Below are 16,833 nucleotides of genomic sequence, written 5' to 3'. Positions count from 1 at the left end.
TACATGGGAACCTGGCTGGATTGAGTTACGGTGGTTTCTAATATTAAGATCTTGTGTTAGGTACGATGAGAGAGGGAAGGGAGCGTCTTCACGATTGTAGAGATAGGCTGGTTTTGCATGCATGTGTGTGAATTGATGGAATGAATAAATGAATGATAATCATTTATTAGTAATTGCTATAAAAGAAAAATCCCTAGGGAAAGAATTGAAATTGAGGGTGGGGATTGGGTATCATTTTGCTTCCTTTGCGCATTGACTTTGGGCGCGCGCCCGCGTTGTCTGCCTGTCTGCTTGCCTGCCTGAGAAGTCCCGCTGCTCTGGCTTCAACTAAAAACATCTCGAAATTTCCATCCTTCTTCTGGGACATGATACTTCTTCCCGTCGGCTATCCTTCCTCGCTTCCCTTCCCTTCCCTTCCTTCGTCGTGTCGGACTTTGAATCCTTCCGTTTCCGTTGCTTCCTCTCCTCCTGCGGGCGGAGTTAAGACAGATATCCCTACGGACATCTCGTTCGCGCCCGCGATTCCCCATACTTCGGCGTGTCGTCCGTCAGGGGCGTTGTATATGACCTCTTTTTTCGGATCCTTGATTTGGGAACCCCCGTAGATAATTGACCCGGATACTGCATGCATGCATTGAAATGGAAAGGGTCGTCGTATATTTGCCCTGGATCGATGATGCCTTGAATGAAATGGGAATAAGGCTAAGTTGGTGTGGCCTGGGGCCTTTGGGAGAAGGCTAGCGATTGTTGTTGCAGTTATGCAGCCTGGGGTGTTTGGAATTGTGTATGCCAATTCTCCTTCATAGAATCGTTTTATCGGCTCATGATAGGAGAGAACTGAGGTAAAGGAATATTCAGCCACTGCCATAGCCGACCATCTGGGCGCAATGGCTGCAGTAGTAGAGAGAGGTCCCGACGTTGATCATGGAACTGGTGGTTGTGCGGCGGCATCGGACGCACGTAAGCTGTTGTAATGATGGGGCAGACATCGTGGAACTCGGGGCCGGAGAGGAATTTCCAGAAGTTCCAGTTGACGAGTCACTTGCTGACGGGGAGGGACGGCGCTGGAGAGGCTTTGGGTCCGGGCGATGGGCTGCGGAGGTCTGGAGTTGGAGGAGTTTGGATCCGTCCATGGTATTGGGCACCTCGGGGAGATTGTAAGGTGGTGGCCGGAAGGCCAGGAGAGGATTGGAAGGGTACGAGAGCGTATCTGCAGAGTAGACGGGTAGAGGTTGAGGTGAGTTGCTTGGGGTCTCTACTGAGAAATGGTCGGACGGCGACGGAACGATGGAAAAGTAGCACGAGGGCGACGAGTACACGGATGATGGTGAATGTGAGTCGAAGTGCATCGTATGTAGGGGGTTTGGTCGAAGAGTAGGTTTTGGCAGCAGGTTGTTTGGGACTGCTGTGGTTGCGAGGGTATGGAGAAGATGAAGAAAGGGAAAAAGAGTAAAGAAAGATGGGCGGAGCACTTAGGTTATATCCGGACGACGGGGATCATATCGTCCTATCCTGCCGTGCCCTGTGGATTGTGGATTGTGGATTAAGAGTTCAGATTAGTTAAATGGTCCATCGAGACTTGCACACGGACACCCAGCCAGACACACGTACCACAGGGCAGGGCAAGGCAGGGCAAGTGACCCAAGTGACCCAAAGCTAAGGATGAGACGCCGGAGAGAGATGCGCACCGAACGGGTTGAACTAATTGCCTGTGTGCCTGCACATCCGCCATTGGCTGTACGGAGTAGTTGATTATTAGGTGTAACAGGTGCAGTTAGCATCCTAACAAGGCCCAGTCAAAACACTTACGCAGTCTCTGCCCCCCAAGCTCCTAGGAGGACGAGTGGGCGTAGTACAAGTACGGGTATGGTGTGGCGCCTCGATCCTGTCCAACACTGTCCGATCTGCCTGCCACTTCCACTCCCAATCCAACCTGGTGCACGCCTTCTAGACTCTGACCTTTGGACTCTAACCTTTAGGCTCGCAGGGCTGAAGAGGCGACCGCCCAACTTATTGGCAGATGCACTCTACCGCGGAGTGGTGAGATGTAGAATACCTGCAAAACACCAAAACCACCCAATAACGATCCACTCTATGTATGCCTCACAAGCAAGACATGCACGCATCCCGTACCCGCAAACATCGAGATCTCTGAAAATCCCATCGAAGCGGGTGCCCATTCCACATTTCCCTTCGCTGTGTTTTACTTTTCATCGACTTCCTTTTCCATCGATGGTGTTTCTAATCACCCCTTTCTCATGCCACCGTTTGCCCAGAGGTTCGTCGCCGCGCGTTCCGTCTTGACGATGTTAACGACAGTCGGTCAAAGGAACCACAAGTCTTCCGGCGCAGGCGCAGGGTCGTGGCAGGGAAAATGTTCCGCGTAGGTTCCCGGACAGTCCCCGGCAGCTGGCCATTCTCAATTAACCCCGCTATTTTACTCACTCTGTGCCAGCAGCTATGTTGACACCTCGTTGGCAGCACTTTTTGTCGCCCACACGGACCAGACTGAATGCACAATCAAATTGAGCGCTGTCTGTGCTTATTGTCGGCCTCAGATAGATTGGTGCAAATTGTACTTTCACAGTCACCGGAAAATTCGTGCGTGTGCTACCCAGAAGTCCAGCTTGGTTTGTGTTGCGTTGCAGCCCCATCTTCCAGATGCAGCCAGAACGTCGCAGGCGTTGAGGCATCTTTCTTTCTCCACAAGAACTGGCATTATTGCTTGATTCCGTGTTTCCGCCACACGGTTCTGTAGATCACATTTCCCAACGGTCCATAGACCCTGAGACTGTTTCTCGTCATTGCATTCAACGCCTGAGGCCTGGGGCTGTTGAAGTTGTATTGGCGGGCCGAACCGTGCCCGGTCTAGAACGGCCAGAGTCTAGAATCCGCACATCTCTCTCTTACAACTTCGTTGCACTGCGCAAAAGGTCCACGTTCTGTAACACGCTCGTTTCAAGCAGAGTTAATCATTTCTGATATTTCAACTGTCAGTCACCCCATACTCGAGCTTAGAGAGATCCTCAGCAGACCCTCAACGACGTGTCATTCCTGGATTTGCAGGTTCGATGATCCCCCGTCAGTATTCGACAATATATTTCCAGGCCCATCATTCATGTAATACCCTTTGACAGCATCCGTCGCATTGGCATAGCCAGACCGCAAAGGGCTCTGCAGCCTTGCATACTTCATACTGTACGGAGTAATGATGGACGAAAAATCCTTCCGCTCTTGCTCCGGTCCTTTGGTAAGACGATTTATTCACGGTCTCATTTTGCAAGGGTGCACTCTGTAGCTTGTAAACATCTAGACCACACCACCAGTGCCTCACATTTTCGCATCGAATGGGACAGAGTTGGCCTTATTTGGCCCCTCCGACGATGGCTAATAACGAGCGAGTGTGGGACCACTGCGGTACAGCGCGATAGAAACGAAGAGTCTTGGAAAAGCGCGTAATTGCAAGGGGCGAAGCATCCTGAGTCGGCTGAGCGAAAGGGCGCACCACATACGCATAGCACAGACAGAAGCCAGTGAGTCGTTCAATGAAGCTGCCTGGTTGGCGTACGATATGAGAGCTGACACCGGAGAGGTACGCAATCACCAAGGCATGACACAGCAACTTCCTGGTCCTTCAGCCTTCCCGCCCTCTAGTAACGGATCCGGCGAGATTCCAGGGTTGAAAGAAGGCTACAGAAGACGGTACCAATTCAGGAAGAGGCCAGCTTTTTTGGTGGACGACGGATGTTCCAGACCATATGCCGATTCCTAGAACGGCGATTGGAAGCTGATATCGTGGGTACTCGTAGGTACTCGGTATGTATGCGTATATGCATGGATACATTCCTTTCCCCGCCTGAGAAGGTCACCACAATACTTGAGCGTGGAGTGGAAGACCCTTCCCACAAGGCTACCTCTCAGGCAGTGGCGGAATGCGTATTTTGTGAAGAACGTAAGAGAAGCAAAGCAGAGGATCACACAGCCATCATCGTGCGTCATTGTTGCTTCAGCGATGTCCTTAGTCAACGATATCAAACCTTCAGTAAGGGCGAGATAGCGTGTCCGGTGCTTCTTTATATGTGCTGTTTTGGTCACCTCATACTGTTTAAGGTTAAGAAAGAGACGGGGGATGGATTGAAGCGAGAAGAGGCCGCGCACGTGATTGAACGGATGGAAGGAGCGAGCCAATCGGAACGAGTTTGATCCGCCCCTTGTCGTCATTTCTTCCAAGCCAGGCCAGGTACTTTTTCGGTGTCTCTACGAGTACCGTGTACGAAGAAGTACTGGTAATAATCAATTCATTCCATGAGGAGGTAATTATGGAGAAATCATCGAACATAATTCCACAATCTACGAGGTGCACTGACTGTTGCAGTTAGCCTTGAAGGTTTAGTACTCCGTACTTCCTGCTGGCCTTGCTTAGCCGTTGTACACTACGAGGTACTATTTCGCAGGACCATGACAGGAAGGAAAAGAAAAGACAGAAAGAAACCTCCGGCATCTAACTATTCAATGATCCCTACAACGTATCATATGTAACCTAATCAACAGCTGACAGCGTAATTGCTTTTATCGTACTCGTAAGCGCTTCTGGTAACTATCAGTACAGCCTGCTGGTGTAGGTACCCAGGTACCTAGGAGGTACCTACGAGTAATGACAAGTACCCACGCCACAATCTTTGTGATGCACAATCTGCCCAATCAGAAAGCTGCAGACGCAAGAAGCCCAAAACGAAGAGAAAAAAGATTGCCTTGTTAAAGTCTCTCTCTATCGTGCAACCAGAAGACGATGCGGAGTCCGGCGTCATAGAATTAGCCACGCTTTCATCCTACCGCACTTCCCGCGCTCCAGGTATACTTTACTTACTGACTACCTACCTAACTAAATTAACCATCCCACTTGCCCGCCTCCAAACTTTTCGAAATTGTCTCCCGCAACACGAAACATTTAATTACGGAGTAGTAGGCGCATCTTAGGGCTTCTGTTCGTTGCTTACTACAACTACGTAGCCCACACGAAATCAAACCGCCCCACCACCACAACTTCTCCCCCGCCATCTCTGCCTTCTTCCTTTCCCCCCTCAACCATCACCACCATGGGAAAGCCTCCGAATCTATATGCCTTTGCAGGCAACGACGAGCTCGCACCTAGCCTCCGCGCATACATCCTCGACGCCCAAAACAACGCTATCGAACGACACAACGTCTTCCGGGTCGGCGTATCGGGAGGTTCTCTACCGAAGGTCCTTGGAAAGGCGCTTCTCCAGGACAATAACGCAGATGGGAAGGTCCAATTCAGCAAATGGGAGATCTTCTTCGCCGACGAGCGTGCTGTGCCTCTCGACCATGAGGACAGCAATTACAGGCTCGTGAAGGAGGAGATCCTGGATAAGATCCCCGCCGAACAGAGCCAACCCACAGTCTACCCCATCGACGTCAAGTACCTCGATGATGTACAAGAGATGGCAGACCAATACGAGCAAAAACTGGTGAGCGTGTTCGCCGCGCGAGACAGCGTCAGACTGCCCATGTTCGACTTGCTCCTACTTGGCTGCGGACCCGACGGTCATACCTGTAGCTTGTTCCCTGGCTCACCGTTGCTACGAGAGACGGAAGCCTGGGTCTTGCCTATCTCCGATTCGCCAAAGCCTCCGCCAAAACGCATCACCCTCTCGCTCCCCGTTGCTTCTCACGGAATCAAGATCGCTTTCGTTGCGACCGGTGGAGGAAAGAAAGAAATCATGAAACAGATCTTCGACACCGAGGAAGGTCGACAATTGCCATGCGGTCTCATCAACACTTTTGCGCAAGAAAGGGTCAGCTGGTTCGTTGACTACCCTGCCATCGAAGGCGTATCGTTCCCAGCACGCCGAGGCAGTTTGTAGGAGGAACACGTTCAGATCAAGCAGCTTTCTACAAATTAACGTCCATGATCTCTCGTTGAATAGATGGCAGGACAGCCCGGATTCTTGAAGTCGTCCGTTTTATATCCTGCTCGGGCTGAGTGATGCCGTTTCTTGTGCTATTTTGCCACGGATATCTATGTATGGGTCGAGTTTTTCCTTCAGCGAACGATTAAATCAACTTTCGTTTCACGACAGTACTTCTATCATTTCTTAACATCTATCCATGTGAAGTAATGAGGCACTTTGTTCAATGCTCATACCACGTGATGTATATCGCTAACCCAATTTGGCGAAGCCCCACTTCCCTCTGTTTGTTTATTCTCTTGAGCATGTGCTCATCCCTACGAGTCCGAAGATAACCACCACGAACCCACAATAATGCCGATTCCTTCATTAACCTCTGGATTAAGACCACGCACGCATTATGGCAGGTCCAAAGAGGCGCAATCACGCACAGGGGTATGTCCCAAAGCTCGGCGGAGATGTGAACCAAAACAAAACAAACTGACGTCTTCTCCCAGTCAACGAAACGGGTAACTCCAGAACAACCTTCCGAAACCAATGCCGAATCGATCGATGGACCTTTGAAGGCACCGATAACACACGCCGAGCCTAGCAATGCGGCGAAACGGCGAAGCTTTCTTCCCCAATTAGGGCTACAGAGGAGTCCATCGAAACGAGTGACAGAGACAGATATACAAGAGGATGGGGCAACTGAAAGGCATAAAATGACAACAAGAACATCGATTTCACACACTTCAGCAATACCAGCTGCAGCACAAGGTTTCATTCCCCAACTAGGGACCCAAAGAAGTCCCTCGAAACGTGCTACGGACACAGATGTACAAGAGGATGGGGAAGCTGATAGGCATAAACCCACGACAAGAACATCGATTTCACAGGCATCAACAAAGCCAACAGTATCACAAGGTGTAAGATCAACTCGACCAAGGCCACAGTCAATGTATGGTGCCAATCCTCCTCCACAGGCTGAACAACAGACGGAGACCAGGAAAACAATTCCTACAAGATTGTCGCGAAATCCAGAACGTCTCAGCAAGCCACCTATAGCGCAGTCTGGAATTGGTCGTTCGCAGTCATTACGAAAACCTGCCCCTCCATCAACGACTGCAGCGGCTACAACGGCGGCTTCAAGTACCAATGCGCGCACTCACGCGCGTACACAATCGTCGATTGTGCTTCCACGGTCGCGAACAGACGGAACGTCATCGACAAGGCCTAAGTCACTAATCATGGAACCCAACTACCCTTCCAAGCCTATTGTTGATAGTACGGCGGACAGTGGAACACGTGGGGTACGAGCATCAGCTCGAATAGCGGCGATCAACCGTCCTACTAGGACCCAAGTAGAACCGGAGAGCACTGCGACCTCGAAAGCGCCTTCAAGAACAGTCCATGATCCGCAACCCAATGTTGGAGTAGTACCAAGAAGACGCGAGAATGCGAATGAGGCTCCCAAAACCAAAGCTCGCCCAGCCTTCTCGACACTTCAGCAACATTTCACTCCGAGAAAGACTGGAAAAGCGCCCACCTCATTTTTCTTACATCCACAGCCATCTGACACAAATCCTCAACTACCGACTGAAATGTCGACTCTTCAAGCAGAACTTCTCCAACTCCATCTTCTGCATGAGAGATCGGAAGCAACCATGAGAACTTGGGAAATGAGCGCAAAAGGGGCCCTACAAGAGCAATTCCTTGAGGTGGCAAGTCTTTATCGGGTCATGCGCGAAAGTGAGCGGCAAGAAACCGAACAAAAGAATCTATGGGCACTGCGGGAGTGGAACAGTGGGAATGCATCCCTCGGATTAATTGAGCAAATGCAGATTCTGTCAGACCCGCTCCAAGAAGTTGGTCTGCTTTTGGAGCCAGGAGGCAGGTTTGAACGTCTGGCAAGGGAATTCGACCAGTGGATGTCGAATTTAGACATTGCTTGGCTTGCCCAGGCATGTGCAACATCTTCTCAAGCTGTAGCAGTGAAAAAACCTGCTGGTGGCCTTCACGATGGATGGTCGATGGAGCACGATGCTTTGACTCGAAAACTCACCCACTATGTCAGGGATCTTGACAAATTGACCCAGCCAGACGCCGATTCGAGCATCGCAGGCATTGTCACAACTTGCAGGACGTTGCTAGGTGGGATCCTTGAGGAGTTGCACTTGATGAAAGCCATTGAAGCAAGGATGGACAGGCTGGAGAAGGACTGGGTAGAGCAACAAGTGGAGGCCATTGCTCGACATGGACAAGTAGAACCATATCAGGACTATCCATCAGAAGTCTGGCGCACATGATGTGCCTGCTACATATTGAGTTTGGATGTCTAGAGCAACAAACAACGAATATGGAGGATGCTGCAGGCGCCACATCTTTGCTGCTCGACTCGGGATAATTTGCATATTATGACGGGTATATCGCTCCTGGCCACACATCATGGCAGATCGTGACGATCAGTGCATTGCATTATCGCGGTTTGATATACCTGTACTGTGCACTAACGCAGAACCACGATACTGACCGTTCGGTAACTTTGATGGGCAATACTCATGGTATTAATTACCTCGAAATGGATTCCGATGCCTTTTGGGGATAAGAAACAACCCCATATTCGATTAGTGTGTGTTAACATGAGTGGATGGCTAGGGGGCTAGCGGCAGGTGATCAAATCTCGAGTCAGCATGTATTAACATCAAGCGTCTTACTCAGCCCGAACGAAGTCTCAAAATCGTATAGTCTGCTTGATGCTTGTCCAAACCTGACTGTATGCCATATGCGGATGCGAATCGACTGTCTGATTGTTCCATACGCAAGCAAGGCATGCGAACCAATGTGGCGAGGGCGTTCACGCTCAATCTGATCTCTTATACGTTGAACTTTGAAGTACTCGTAACTAGGTGCGTATTGGCGACCTTAGCAGGCAACCTTCCAAGGTCCACCAACCTGTATTCTGTACTCGTACCTGGCCCAATAACAACCGTATTGCTGCGCAACTTCGTACCCGTGGAAGGACGCGTTACGTCCCTTCTTCACATTGTTCACATCCCCCCTTTATCCTTCTTAGACTTACCGAAAGTGCAAGGCCCCGGTTGTGGCGCTGAGTCCACCATCATAAGATGAACCGAATCTACCGTAACTAATGCGCTCTGCTAGCGACGAAGTGGCATCACGACGTGGATTTCTCGCTCTGCTTTTGACATTACCTAGGCTTTAATTACGAGAAGCTCCGCATCTTCCGTCAGCGCTCGATGACACCAGTTCCTATCCCCGCTTGTGAATGGTTTGACCAGTTCCGCCAAGCCATTCAAACACCCACATCACCCTTTGACGCCTCTTAGTAATCTCTCACCAATTCAATCCTGGGCGTGCTATTGTGACATGGCACTTCATATCCAGCGAGGCTGCTGAATTGACCTGATACTATCTGTTTCACAACCACGAATGGCGCACCAAAGCCGCTCAAGTTGTTGTCGTTGCTGTTGCTGTTGCTGTTCACGGACGCAATCTGCTTCCCATGGACTCCTGGCCAACGCGGAAACGGGCGTGGGAGGAATACAGTCGCAGTGATGTGCTTCAGGAGGAGAACCATTCAAGTCCATTCACTCATCTGCATCTCGAATCCTCATACCCGCCAATTGCCGCCCGATCTTCTCCTGACGACACACCTACTGCTTCTCGCCGGCTGCCACCACTGCATACACCGGCTGAGAGCACATTGATCCAACTTAGCTCTCGGCGGCATTCGTTGGCTGGCCATATAGCCACTGGAGGCGACGGATCATACCATACTTTGCGCGGAGTTACCAGAGCATTTGAGCACCAACAATGGCCCCAACAAGACCACAATGATCCAGGTACGTGCCTCGCTGACATATTGGACATATTCTCAAATACCTCCCTTTGCCTCAGTACTTACGCCTTCTTCCAGAATACAAGCTAGGAAAAGAGATCCCTGACACGGATCGATCTTTGCCGCCAATTGAGACTACTCGTTGGTCTACTAACCCACAGCCACCCACTCCGACTCCCGTGCCGACCAAGTGTTGCACAGCAAGCTGTGGAGGCCAAGCATGCGTAGACGTACGCATTTTAATGCGCGAACTCGCCTCTGAGCTTGTGTCGCTGGATGATTCCTTGCAACGAAATGGTTTTACCCTAACCAAAGATGTAAGCTCCCCTTTCGCAGCCTTTGCCGAAACGGTGGGCCTCACATTTACATCCGACATTTCCCCAAGCCTGCTGTTTACTACTGGCTGACTGAGTAGCAGCCTGCTGAGCTTAGCCATATCAATATAAGTCAATCACTGCGGTGGGCAGTCGACTTTGTACGTCACACTAACTCTAGCTTGCGAGACCATATAGAACCATCCATCGTTTATAGCCCAGAGCGCCACGCTCCCTCCCCGAAGCCATCGCCAGTTATGAGGAGAGCTCAATATCAACATGAGGGAGAGGAACAATCGCCGTCATACCGGCAAATTCCTGGTCCTAAATACGCCCTCCCCGACCCCTCCTTGATACATCCACGTACCATGAACGAAGATAATAGGCGGAATGCGTTTGGAGCAGATATTCCAGGTGCTGGATCACCTCACACGGCGAGATCACCGTCGGTATCATCTTTCATGCGACCACCCTCCCCCTTGCACGCCCCACAGAACCCAAGGAACACCATGCTCCCTTCAGCTTCCTCGATGAAGTTTCCCACCAGTTCGACCATTCCCCCAATATCCTCCCCCACATCATCACTTACGGGATCCGCGCAATCATCACATCTCCAAGACCTACAGCACCAAATTTCAGTCAAGACCTTGGCATTTCAGACACTGCAGCGAGAGTATGACAGCTTGCTTCAGAAGCTTGAACGACAGCGTACGAAATGCACTACTCTAGAAAAGAAATTCGAAGTCAGCGATGTCGAGATCAATAGTCTCTCGGATGAGAAGGAGAGACTCCAATCTCAAGTCATAACACTTGAGGCCCAGGTTGAAGAGTTACAGGAAAGCAGAGACGAAGCTCGCCGATCATTGATGGCGAATGGCACACAGTACATGCGAATCATGGAGATGGCGAATCGTTTGCAGGTGCAAAATACGGAGGACAGGAAGCGCTGGGATGCCGAGAGGACAGAACTGGAACAGAGGATCAAAGTACTAGAAGAGGCCATGGTCACTGGAGACAATGCACCCACGGACACAGCAACCGGAACGACCCCTTCACATCCTTCTTCGCCGGCCAATACCAATTCTGCAAGTTGTTCTTCACACTCAGCGACGATCAACGTCTTGCGTGCGGAGATCGTACGTCTTCGGGCCCGAACACAGAGCTTAGAGATTGCATTGCAGACGATGAAGGACGAGAGCATATCTATCCAGGCCGCCGCCCGGCAATTAGTCGCTTCCAGCGGCAAGATCGAAGAGGCATCGCATTCTATACTGGACGGGCAATAGGACCAGTTGCGTTGAAAATACTATGTGCATATATACGACTTTTGTTTTTTTTATGGGATGGCATCGAAGACTTTGCATTTTACTCCTCCAGTGGTTACAAGGTTTACCTGTATGGATCTTTTTTTAGGCGCAAGGTCATTTGTCGCGTTGCACGATTATGACACGAACATGATAGAGCCAGGCTATGGCACCAGTATCAGAGCGAGTCAAAATGGTTGTTGTCGTTGCATAGAGTTGCATTTACCGGGCATCGTTTTGTGCCTTGAATACTTCTTTCAGATACCCCATTAATTCACCAACTTGAGCAATCATCGATCGAAAAGCTGCACCCGGATCGTGCACGGCATAAGCCGAGGGTGAACTCTGTCTCTCTCTGCGGTTATTTAACCCAAAGCAAGTATTGCTCAGCTCGCTAATTATTGGGCTACAGATTGAATACACAATACATGGCGTGGGGGCATGTTAATTTGGCGCGGCGTTTAGACCGAAGGAAGGCAAGATGTGGCCAATGAGAAATGTACGAGGGAAAGGTATCACGGCAACATATGAGTTTGCTTTTCTCTATAGGCAATACTAGCAGAAGATGGGAAATCACGCGAAATCCTATGGGCCGGCAATTCGTACTTTTACATCCAAATGTGCGGCTAGAAGTGCTGAAGCTGGAACGCCCCCGTTATTCAGCGCCTCTTTAAACAATTGTCAACCCGAACAAGCTGGTGCTGTACAACCTCGAGGCTCAATGATCGTATTCCAAGTTTAAATCCGACCAGCTTGTTCTGTAAACCTCCCTACCTATATTTCCGCCTATGCGGCGCACTTCACGGTGCACTACCCTACAAACATAGCCATGCTGCAAGATTGGGATGCAGCATCAGCTGCAGGGTCTCCTTGTGCATAGCGGGCAAGTAGTCATGCTTCTGTGATCGGTGAAGAGCGGAGACCCTGGATACACATTGTGTTTCCAGCACCTGCCCATCAGTACAACAGAACTTACTGCGTTTGTATCACGTCCGATGCACATCGGGTCCACTTTCCATACTGACTGTTGTTGATAAAGCAACGGCTATCTCCATACACTGTATGTCACGTTGGATGGATCCTTTTCAAACGATATCGCGATCATACGTGCTGGCTACGTATATACGATGTTGCTAGCACATTAGACCCCGAATTTGTTCGGCTGCTCGAAGACTGACAAGCACGAAGAATTGTTGACCACACCAGTATCAAAAGAAACGAAAAGGAGGAAGACAAGCTTCTCGTATGATGTGAGCATTGATTCTTGGACGGCCTATCCGTCGACTAGACATCTCATCTGGGGAACTGTGTGGAGCGTGGCTTCAATCACTAAGCATACTGCATTCATGCCTGCATCTCGTACTCGCCCAAACACCCCAGAGCCCTTTGGGCCATCGCGGAATTACGTTCCTCAGTCTCACTCCCCTTCATTTACGATCCATCGGTAACGTATCCGCATGCCCCGGTCGCTAATAAATCCCATCACGTAGCTTGAAGGCAGCGGCCGGTCGGCTGTAAACTTAATGCCATGATTTCTTCGGACTCGAGTCGTTGTTTATCCCACTGTTGTGCTCATCATTACTTCATTGAGGCCGAATGTATCATTGGCTGCTGGACGCCGAGACTGAATACGAAGGACGAGAGGAAAGTGTTCATCTGACGCGCTCCTAAAGGAATATCACAAGCTTCCCAACACTGCTACATTGTCCGAGATGCGAGTCTAAGTTTGAAACCCCCATCCTTACAAGATCCATATTCCCATGTGTCGTTCGCCGCCACGAGAGAAGCGAGGTGTTAGTGTGCGTCGACGCAGGACACGTCGTCTCCCTGCGTATTGAACGACTAATGTACGTGCCTCTCAGCCCATCAAACGGGGTAAACGGCTCGCTGGAGAAAACAGTGCACCGGCCGTTTACGATCTTCGCACGGGTTCCGTCCAGAAATCTGCTAAAATCTCGACCCGAGCCTGAGAAAAGGCCTGAAAACGAGGGCCGATCTTCTTTACCAGAATAATGTCAGGAGATATCGCGTATTCGATTGCCTCAGAGACTTCCTCGCCTTCCAAATAGCGATGCATGAGTGCAAAGTTCGCCTCGCACTATTATACGACATACGCCACTGTACGGAACTCGATCCACGATCAAGATCTGATCGTACGCGATTGAAGTTGGCCTTATTAGTTGCAACGGCCGATTCCCGTCCCATCTTCACCCGATATCGCGGCTCGGCGAGTGCCTCTCTGGCCACAGCACGTCTCGAGAAAACGGCGCGTCACTACTCACGAGCCACCAGAGGTGGAGAACGTCCCTCGAATCCAAGCTCCTCGACCATTCATCGATCTCGAATCTCCACTTTGTCCTTCTAGACGTACCGTTAACGAGATGAAGAAGTCGGATCAATGTTGTTGCGCACTTCTGTTCTGCACCTTGCTGACTACAAATGAACCTGGAGACAGATCCCGCTGACTACCGCGATCTAAACACTCGTCCCGAAGACTCATCCCTTCGCCTAACATCGATAACAAGCAAGAAAACAAGACAGCCATTCGGCCAGCATTTCCGATCGCCATCGGAGAATTTCTGATATGCTCTAATCATAGCCCTGATCGTTCGGTACCTTGCTACAATCACCCGTCTCTCGACCGCGGGTCACAATCTCCATCCTCACGATAACTGCCTACCCTGCGTCGCGCGCCGATGACAAATGATATGGAGAGTCGACTAACCGCACCATCGCAATCACAAGCACAATTCGAGTCACAGTATGAGTCAAGCTTTCCTAGGGAGGAATTGACTCAAAGCGTGCCCTGGTGCTGGTGTGCAAATGCTGACAGGAAGATCATCTCATCATGCCTTCTAGAAACCTTCGACGTCTCGTCTCGCCTCGCCTCGACCCGCGCGCAAGGCCGTCCGCAGACTATCGCGATGCCAAAGCATTACATAACCACCTCTTTTCCTGTTTGGCGGGTCGCCACTACTGCCCTGTCGCCCGCTTGACAATGATCATGATCAGATCAGATAAAGTTTCTGGTCTCTGTGCATTCAATATTTCTTTCGTGCCTTGTGGCTACGGCAACGGTGGCGACGGTGGTGGTGGTGGCGCCGGAGAAGCAAAGTGCGGGAGAGCCTGGCCGAAATTCCAATTCCTACGAGTACGATATTCCAATAATGAGACTCCTAGCTTTTTCTCGAAAGTCGTTCCACGGTGCGGTATCTAATCGATTACTACAAACATTAGCGAGATCTGTAGCCGGCGCCGTTGGGGCACGCAGCACGAGTCAAATTCTCCAGTTCCAGTAAATTATCCATGTGCAATGATACAATGCCGCACCCGCAGCTCGGAGGTATGGAGTTGCTCCCCGGCGGCGAGGCTGACCTCTGCTAGCCGTGCAGATGGTTGCTGGGCTGGGGGGCCTTAAAAGTATGGCCCCTTCGTAAAAGGTATTTGAATACATAGTGGCGATAGGACGTGCTTTGCTCTGCTTCGCTTTGCTTTTGCTCGAATATCAGTGTCGTGATGTCTGTTTTATTTGAAATAGGACCACGAGTAAGTTTTTTCTTCTGTTTGCCTCACGAGTGGCGATGTATCGGGTATTGGTCATGCTATTGTAAGGTATGTGCGAGAGAGGTCAAGTCAATGGCAAGTTCCGCTTGTAAAAGAATGACAAAAAGTTCAACATTGAAATTGAAGGATCCGAGAAATAATGAGCAGAAGAGAGAAAAGAGTACGATTGTGGCAAGAAATTAACTGATCAGACCTTATTCCTCCCTTTCCAATCCCGAAACCCAAAAATAGTCATTACCATTCCATTTCACACTGACATAGTCCTATCGTATTCAGTGTTGATGGAAGATCCCGCCCTAACCCTAGAGATCATCGTGGAATTATCCGAACGAGAGATTCTCGACCATCCTCGCCAATGACATGCCGATCTCTTAGACAAAGTACATTACCGAAGCGACGAATCAACGCCCCGTCGTCGGCATAATTCGCAGAACAGTCCTTGCTAGGCGTTTTTGAAGGACCATTTTCACGGCGTTACTGATGGACGATTTCCCCATGTGAGAGACGACGTCGAGGGCTGGATTGGAGATCATTTGATCTCCAGTTTGATGAGGGGAATGGCTTCTTCTGTTTTGTTTTGCAAATGATAGGCTGGAATGTTATTCACATGTCACGCTGGCTGGGCCAGATGCCAAGAGCGTGGTCTGAGACTCTGGGGTTCCAGTATTGGTAGTCTGGGGATTTTTTACATGGTTTCGCTGGAAATGAAAGTTGTTACGATACAATTGAGCAATACGGTAATTAATGGTTCTAAGAACAGGCGGCTGAAGGGGAGATCATCCGCTCCTTGAGCTGGAAGCAAACTTGTTGTCTAAGTTTCTTCTGAAATCAACCTCTATGCAAAGAAATTGTATGAATCAAATACATCACAATCTGTTAGTGCAATTATGTCAATTGACCGTTTCAACAGCTACCATACTTTGACGACTATGCAAGATATCAAAACAAGAATATGAAAGCAAAGAGATCAATGCTACTGTTCGAAAATGGTACTTCTTCAATATGCTGTGTGCTCTGATGGCTAGTTTCAAGATCTGCACATGTCAATTGTCGAACGTCCTTACCTACCTCTAGACCCAAGTATTGACTTTAGTCACTAGATAGAAGTACGGAAGGTCTGCCAACACTTACAAAATCCCAGTCACCGGGAGACACATCCTGCCCGTGCATTAATCAGTCCTATAATCAGCATTCTGAGACAAAAGCCTGTGATTGCGAGCAACATCGATAAACAAAGTGCCTCAACGAGGTGACGGCGTGTGTGATTGGTGGAATTTCGAGCTGTTGGTCATCGTAAATACGGACTGTACTCGTACTGCTAGGAATTCGTATGCACATCAAAGGAAAGCATTCGATTATGATTGCAGGCATCTTCAGGGCGTTCGATGGCGTTACGAATGCCTAGAACTCATCTCTAAGCCCAACAGATTCAGTAATCACATCACAATCACCCATTCAATATGTTGATAACAACCGAAAAGCACTCACAAGTACAACGGCACAAGCAGAGGCGTTCGTGATGGGTTAGCGAATTCCAGTCCTAGGCTTGATGGAGAAGCCAATGAGGCTCCAATAAGGGGGCGTAGCACGGCAAGCCATGCAGCTTCGAATACGAGAAGCAAGAATCCCATCCCATGACGGGAACAAGAATCCCAATCACGGTCGTCTTCCGGGAGGGCGTACAGTGGTCGACATATCTGATTCATTGATTTATGTTTATAAGCATGACACCCTGAAGATGATCGTCGCGAGCATTGCTGTTATTCAGTGCCACAAAAGCAGATAGCAGCTGAATATTGCTTCTCTGTGTCGAGCTGTTAGGTAGACTTGCCAATTAAGGCTGTTTGTGATGATCGCCGCTATTGCTATTCTTCCGTAGG

At 49.8% G+C, this 16,833-nt stretch overlaps 5 protein-coding genes across 5 annotated transcripts; 3 read left to right on the top strand and 2 right to left on the bottom strand.

Annotated features, from left to right (window-relative positions):
- Window positions 1-730: 730 nt before the first annotated feature.
- BU24DRAFT_37565 (uncharacterized protein) lies at window positions 731-1,608 on the bottom strand. The gene has a single exon (XM_033524600.1). It carries the CDS (start codon window positions 1,347-1,349, stop codon window positions 855-857), a length of 495 nt encoding a protein of 164 aa, XP_033390451.1. The 5' UTR covers window positions 1,350-1,608; the 3' UTR covers window positions 731-854.
- A 3,073-nt stretch (window positions 1,609-4,681) lies between these two features.
- Window positions 4,682-6,085, top strand: BU24DRAFT_37568 (6-phosphogluconolactonase). Its single transcript, XM_033524601.1, has one exon. The coding sequence runs from the start codon at window positions 5,097-5,099 to the stop codon at window positions 5,883-5,885; it is 789 nt and encodes a 262-aa protein (XP_033390450.1). The 5' UTR covers window positions 4,682-5,096; the 3' UTR covers window positions 5,886-6,085.
- A 199-nt stretch (window positions 6,086-6,284) lies between these two features.
- Window positions 6,285-8,218, top strand: BU24DRAFT_405013 (uncharacterized protein; the record flags this gene model as incomplete). The annotated part of the gene is made up of 2 exons (XM_033525677.1): window positions 6,285-6,365; window positions 6,428-8,218. The coding sequence occupies 2 exons, from the start codon at window positions 6,285-6,287 to the stop codon at window positions 8,216-8,218; spliced, it is 1,872 nt and encodes a 623-aa protein (XP_033390449.1).
- A 1,217-nt stretch (window positions 8,219-9,435) lies between these two features.
- Window positions 9,436-11,371, top strand: BU24DRAFT_457998 (uncharacterized protein; the record flags this gene model as incomplete). Its single annotated transcript, XM_033531586.1, has 3 exons — window positions 9,436-9,775; window positions 9,850-10,088; window positions 10,190-11,371. 3 exons carry the CDS (start codon window positions 9,436-9,438, stop codon window positions 11,369-11,371), a joined length of 1,761 nt encoding a protein of 586 aa, XP_033390448.1.
- A 4,743-nt stretch (window positions 11,372-16,114) lies between these two features.
- On the bottom strand, window positions 16,115-16,384 carry BU24DRAFT_417759 (uncharacterized protein). Its single transcript, XM_033526804.1, has one exon. The coding sequence runs from the start codon at window positions 16,322-16,324 to the stop codon at window positions 16,139-16,141; it is 186 nt and encodes a 61-aa protein (XP_033390447.1). The 5' UTR covers window positions 16,325-16,384; the 3' UTR covers window positions 16,115-16,138.
- Window positions 16,385-16,833: the final 449 nt, after the last annotated feature.

The sequence above is a fragment of the Aaosphaeria arxii genome, assembly GCF_010015735.1.
Source record: "Aaosphaeria arxii CBS 175.79 unplaced genomic scaffold BU24scaffold_1, whole genome shotgun sequence".
NCBI lineage: Eukaryota > Fungi > Ascomycota > Dothideomycetes > Pleosporales > Aaosphaeria > Aaosphaeria arxii.
The sequence above is the reverse complement of the archived record's forward strand: the minus strand, read 5'-3'. Positions and strand labels throughout refer to the sequence as shown.

Bases quoted from the DNA above. Each gene is read 5' to 3' on its own strand.
- BU24DRAFT_37565 (XM_033524600.1), bottom strand. From the start codon at position 1,349: ATGCACTTCGACTCACATTCACCATCATCCGTGTACTCGTCGCCCTCG.
- BU24DRAFT_37568 (XM_033524601.1), top strand. From the start codon at position 5,097: ATGGGAAAGCCTCCGAATCTATATGCCTTTGCAGGCAACGACGAGCTC.
- BU24DRAFT_417759 (XM_033526804.1), bottom strand. From the start codon at position 16,324: ATGCCTGCAATCATAATCGAATGCTTTCCTTTGATGTGCATACGAATT.